The sequence below is a fragment of the Kryptolebias marmoratus genome, linkage group LG9 (genome assembly GCF_001649575.2).
Source record: "Kryptolebias marmoratus isolate JLee-2015 linkage group LG9, ASM164957v2, whole genome shotgun sequence".
NCBI classification, from domain to species: Eukaryota; Metazoa; Chordata; class Actinopteri; order Cyprinodontiformes; family Rivulidae; genus Kryptolebias; species Kryptolebias marmoratus.
Genome location: NC_051438.1, coordinates 17,422,517 through 17,428,516, shown reverse-complemented (window position 1 = coordinate 17,428,516; position 6,000 = coordinate 17,422,517). Strand labels below are relative to the sequence as shown.

The window sequence follows — 6,000 nt, the reverse complement described above, 5'->3', positions numbered from 1 at the left end:
TTGACGCGGAACTGGAAATCTTTGATCTGCTCGTAGTCCAAAGAGCGCACTGCATGGATGACGCCACTATCAGCACTAACCGACACATATGATGAAACTGGCACTCCGTTAACAGAGGAGTCCTCCAGTATGTAAGAAACACGGGCATTCTGCTTCCAGTCAGCGTCTGTGGCTTTCACTGTGAATATAGAGAGACCTGGTGTGTTGTTTTCTACAACATAAGCCTCATACGAGGTTCTGTCAAAGACAGGCGCGTTGTCATTAACATCAGAGATCTGTAAGGTGAGAGTGACGCTGCTGGAGAGGGAGGGGACTCCTTCATCAGAGCAGCTCACTGTGATATTATACTCTGAGGCTCTCTCTCTGTCTAACTCACCTTCTGTTACAACTGAGAAGATATTATTATGTCTTGATTTTATTGTAAATGGGACACTGTCGCTTAAAACACATATGACTTTGCCGTTTTCGTTTGAATCAGAATCTTGTATGTTAAGCATCGTTACAACCGTCCCGGAACTCACATTCTCAGATAACGAGTTTGATTTAGACATAACGTTAATATAAGGATGGTTATCATTTACATCTGTCACCTCTACTATTACCTTACACGCGTCCGACAATCCTCCTTGATCTGAAACCTGAATATCTAACTCATGCAGTTTTCGTTTTTCGTAATCTACATTTCCTGTAAGTGTCAACATCCCGCTCTCCGAGTCAATCTGAAATAGATTTTCTGCAGCCGATTTTGGAATAGAGTATATCACCTTTCCATTGTTCCCCTTATCTCTGTCTGTAGCTTTCACTGTTGTAATTACCGTGCCAACAGACGCACTCTCTGTCACCCTGGCGTTGTATTCGGGTTTTGCACAAACGGGAGGATTGTCATTCACGTCTAACACAGAGATGATAATCTGCATTGTTCCTGAGAGCTGTGGTTCACCCCCATCCAGAGCCGTCAATATTAAAGATAAATGCTCATCTTTTTCTCGGTCTAACGGTTTCTGCAAAACCATTTCTACATGTTTTGTTCCGTCTGCTCGGCTAGTCGTTTTCAAAACAAAATTATCGTTCGGTTTGAGGGTGTAACTGCTCAAGCCATTAAGACCGACGTCATTATCGACGGCTTTTTCTAAAACGAATCGAGCTCCAGTGAGAGCTGATTCAGCGATCTCATATTTCATCTCACCTCGTTCAAATGTGGGGGGATTGTCATTTATGTCAGTAATCTCAACTGTCGCAGTATAAAACTCCATCGGGTTTTCAAGAATCATTTGGAAATGCAGCGCGCAGGGTATTGTCTGAGCGCACAGCGATTCTCTGTCTATGCTGTTCTTAACGAGGAGCAGTCCTCTTTCTCGATTCAGCTCCACATATTCCTCAGTGTTACCCGTATATAAACGAGCTTTCCCGGATTTCAATCGCTCCAATCCTAACCCCAAATCGTGAGCTATATTACCGATCACAGAACCCATTTTCATTTCTTCAGGAATGGAGTAGCTGACCTGCCCGCACACAACGCCGAGGGAGAGCGCAGAAAAAAACAGCCGGAATTGACATTCCATCGTTCCAGTCGAGATAGAAATGAAGAAGAAGAAACAAAATCAGAAATCCCTGTCTTCTTTTGATCTGTTTCTGATTTTGAAAAGGAAAACACAAGTATATAGTCCAAAATGTGATAATGAACGCAGCAGTGAAACAAAGGAATCAATCCGGGCTCCTGCTTTTCATGGCGAGACCAACGGTTAACTCAAATGTTTTCTGCCTCACTGTGTGATATACTGAGGGAGGAACAGCAGCAAAGGCATCCTCAAAATGTTCATGGCTAACAGCGTCTCTCTCTGTCCAATAAACAGAACTACACGATGAAAAGGCTGAATATCACAACATTTAAAACAACGTAAAAAATTGAAAAATATATAATCAATAAAGCTTACATACTAAGAGGCAAAACACGTTGTAAAACTTATTTCATTGACAAACAAACAACGTTTTCATGCAAACTTTATTAGCTAAAAACAGTCTAAATACGTATGACTGAAAACAGGCAGGAACACCTACAAAGACAGGTGAAAAAAGTATTTGTGCGGTACTTTAATTACTCTGTATAACTCTGCATCTTTAGCTTATTACAATTATGCACGTAAGAGTTTGTTTAGAAATGATAAAAATGACAACCACAAAGCAGTTATTTTTGATTACAGTTAAGGTTTTTGCTGAGATAAAGACATATACATATTTTTTGAGAACAATAACTGGTTTATCTACAATAAAAATGTCTACAAGGATCGCAACGAACTATAGGTAAAAAATAAAGGAGCATTGTAAAAACTCATATCTGCATTACAAAAAATATCTCCGAACAAATATGCATTAAAATAAGCTTGACAATATTAATTGAATGCTAAATTACTAAAAAGCAATGCCCTAAATATAAAGTGTAAGAACAAAAGTAAGTATTCAGCAAATAACAAAAAAAAACACAAAAACTTTTTTGATGGAGAATAAGAACTGCGGCTCTCAGGAAAAACCGCAAGTTGCAGTCCATCAGTCTTCCTTTCAGCTAGAACTTATACCTCTGTCCATGGTTCTTAAAGCAGAAAGGCAAACTACATCATTTAAAAGAAAACATTGAGAATGGATTGTTCTCTGTGGTGAAAAAACCCACCTCTTTAAGAAATTTTTATCATTAAAAAAACCTTGTTTGTTTGTTTGTTTTTAACTGTTCAAGTTGTGCGGTGCTAGATATTAAACAAGGATAATAAACGTTTTGCGTGACCCCTTGGAACACATTTTGTAACACATGTCTCCTCAGGCTACAACAGACAAAGAGATTAGGTAAAAATTATGACAAAAACCTCACCTCTACAGGAGAGTCAGGTTGATCCAGGATGTTCTTTTCACTCTGTATTCGCTTCATCGTCCCTGTAGAACTGGGATCCATTATCAACATATTTTGACTCGCAGCTGTGCCGAACTTACAGCCACTCTTTCTGGAGTCAGTCTTCCTGCACACCTCGTAATTGTACACATGTTGGAGAGTCCCTGTCCCCAAAGTGTCTGAGTAACGTGGTGGATAATATGGAATGACGGGGAGCTTGGAGTGAAACAGAATGCGAGACTGTCTCCATCTGTAGATCTTCACTGAGATAATAACAACTAAACAGGTGATAAAGAGAAAGGAAACGACAGCCAGAGCCAACACTAAGTAAAAAGTCAGCGTATCATTGTACTCCTTGTCGTGTGGAGAATCAGTGAACTCCGACAGCACTTCAGGGAAGCTGTCCGCCACCGCCACGTTAACAATGACTGTAGCTGAACGAGACGGCTGCCCGTTGTCCTCCACTATAACAGTCAGTCTTTGTTTCACAGCATCTTTATCGGTCACCTGACGGATTGTTCTGATTTCTCCATTCTGTAAGCCCACTTCAAACAGCGCCCTGTCTGTGGCTTTCTGCAGTTTATAGGAGAGCCAGGCATTCTGTCCAGAATCCACATCAACAGCCACCACTTTAGTCACCAGATAGCCCACATCTGCTGAACGAGGCACCATCTCAGCCACTACGGATCCACCGGTCTGGACCGGGTACAGAACCTGAGGGGGGTTATCGTTCTGGTCCTGGATCAGGATTTTGATTGTCACGTTGCTGCTGAGTGGAGGAGTGCCTCCATCTTGCGCTTTGACAATAAAACTTAACTGTTTAATTTGCTCATAATCAAATGAGTGCACCGCATGAATAACGCCACTGTTCGCGTTTACAGACACATAAGTAGAAATCGCGCTGCCACTGACGTCTTTGTCTTCAAGAAAATACGAGATTCTAGCGTTTTGTTTCCAGTCTGAATCATGTGCACTAATACTGAATATTGACACACCTGGTTTATTATTTTCAACAATAAAGGCTGAATATTCCTGACTTTTAAAAACTGGAGCATTATCATTTACATCAGATATTTTTAGCTGTAAATATGCTTTTGTAGAAAGTGGGGGTGACCCTGAATCTATTACAGTTATTGATATATTGTATTCGGGTATCGTTTCACGATCAAAAGGCACATCTGAGAGCAAATTGTAATAATCTGTCAAGGAGGACTGGACTTTAAAGGGAAGACTGGAGTCAACTGAACAAGTTATCTGGCCGTTTCGTTCAGAGTCAGCATCTTTCACATTAAAAACAGCTACAGTTGTACCAGGAGGGACATCCTCACTGATCAAGCTAGAGAAAGACATAATATTTGTAATCGGTGGGTTATCATTAATGTCAATAACTTCAATTATAATTTTAGATGCGTCACTCAAACCCCCTTTGTCCTTGGCGATCACTCTTATTTCATATTTTTTGTCTTTTTCATAATCAATATTACCGATCACAGTTATTCTACCAGTTAAACTGTCAATTTCAAATGTTTCGGTAGATTTTCCTTTTACATTGGAAAATGAATACGCAACTGCACCATGAGATCCACTGTCAGCATCTGATGCATTCACTGTTGTTATATATGTACCAATTGGGGAATTTTCCACAACTGTAGCTTTGTACAGTGATTGATTAAAGACAGGAGCATTATCATTAACATCAAGAACGCTGATTTCAATATTTACTGTACCAGAGCGCTGCGGAGTTCCTCCATCTACAGCTATCAGCTTTAAAGAGACGCGCGGATTCAGCTCTCTGTCTAATGGCTTCTGTAAAATCATCACTGCGAATTTTATTCCATCAGCGTTGGAGGTTTGCTTTAAAACAAAGTGATCATTAGGGGAAAGGATATAATTTTGCAACCCGTTACTGCCCGAATCGGGGTCATATGCGCTCTCTAAGTCGAAGTGGGATCCTATCGTTGCAGATTCACTGATTTCTAAATCTATCATTTTATTTTTAAAGGCGGGCTCGTGGTCATTCACGTCTAGTATTTCCACTGTGACTCGATGCAACTCGATAGGATTTTCTAAAATTATTTCAAAGCTGAAGCTGCACGGCGTTACCTCTCCGCAGAGCTCCTCGCGGTCTATTCTTTCATTCACGACTAAAATCCCTTTGTCTGCCTTCAGCTCGGTGTACTGATGGCTCTCTCCGCTGACAATACGCGCACGGCCAGAACGCAGCCTCCTCAGATCCAGACCCAGGTCCTGTGCGACATTACCAATAAGAGAACCTTTCTTCATTTCCTCTGGGATTGAATAACGGAATTGGGCGTCGATGGTGGCAGTCATCAATAAAACAACGAATAGTTTCCACATGGGCGTCAAACACAGCAGCAATTTTACTCTTCTGCGCTGGCCTGTCTCCATGCCGTTAAAAAACAAAAAAATATATATCCTTAAACCTCTCAGTCACACACGAACAGGCAGAAGAATCGGTTTGCTGCACCTCTTCCAAAAAATTTTAACAGCTCTGGTCAAAAGTCTTGTTCAAAATGTCTTACATTTCCGTGGCTACTATGATAACACTACCTCCCCTTTCTCTCCTCTGCACCACAACTATCCACTGATTTGCTGACCAACAGCGTCCCTTAGAGTCTAAAGTGAGGGACGAAAACACGCAGGAACAATTTCACTGATGTCTGAATTCAGAAACAACAACAAAAACGACGTCTGAGAATCATGACAAAAAGTTGCTGATGAAATATTTTAATTTTGAAGTAAGAACAAAGCACAAACTGCAGTTTCTAAATAAACAAAAAACAAACAAAAAACATTTATGCAAAGTTATAATGTATCTTTGGCAATTTAAAGGGGTTTAAAGAGGACCGAGATCAAATTGAAAGTATCGTGTTTTGAAGCAATCAAAATGCCAAAAGTCTCCGTCTGTCAATGTATAAAAAAATCTATTTTTTTATAATGTACCTTATTAAATAAAATAAAGTAGGTATAAAACATGTATTTATTTGTTTGAAACAAAAGTAATAGATATAAAACTTATCTAAAAAATTAGTCCGCTCATATTTCCGAACAGTATGTCTATTGTTAAGAAAAGATGCTGTAAAATTGGCAAGAGAAATATC

At 40.0% G+C, this 6,000-nt stretch overlaps 2 protein-coding genes across 38 annotated transcripts in view; both read right to left on the bottom strand.

The window, feature by feature from the left end:
• The window catches only part of LOC119617367 (protocadherin gamma-A2-like), a 3,646-nt gene extending 793 nt beyond the window's left edge, over positions 1–2,853 (bottom strand). Inside the window, exon 1 of the mRNA XM_037977527.1 lies at positions 6–2,853. Coding sequence (XP_037833455.1) covers positions 6–1,562 — 1,557 coding nt within the window. The 5' untranslated portion in view covers positions 1,563–2,853. The remainder of the gene's footprint in view (positions 1–5) is intronic.
• The window catches only part of LOC108243066 (protocadherin gamma-A11), a 234,173-nt gene that overhangs the window by 87,427 nt on the left and 140,746 nt on the right, over positions 1–6,000 (bottom strand). Inside the window, exon 1 of one of the 37 annotated variants that reach the window (XM_037977447.1) lies at positions 2,861–5,433. The exons of 35 other annotated variants lie outside the window; for them this stretch is intronic. In XM_037977447.1, coding sequence (XP_037833375.1) covers positions 2,861–5,287 — 2,427 coding nt within the window. In that variant the 5' untranslated portion in view covers positions 5,288–5,433. Of the gene's footprint in view, positions 1–2,860; positions 5,434–6,000 lie in introns of those variants that run through there. One more of the 37 variants, XM_037977464.1, reaches the window with a different exon arrangement.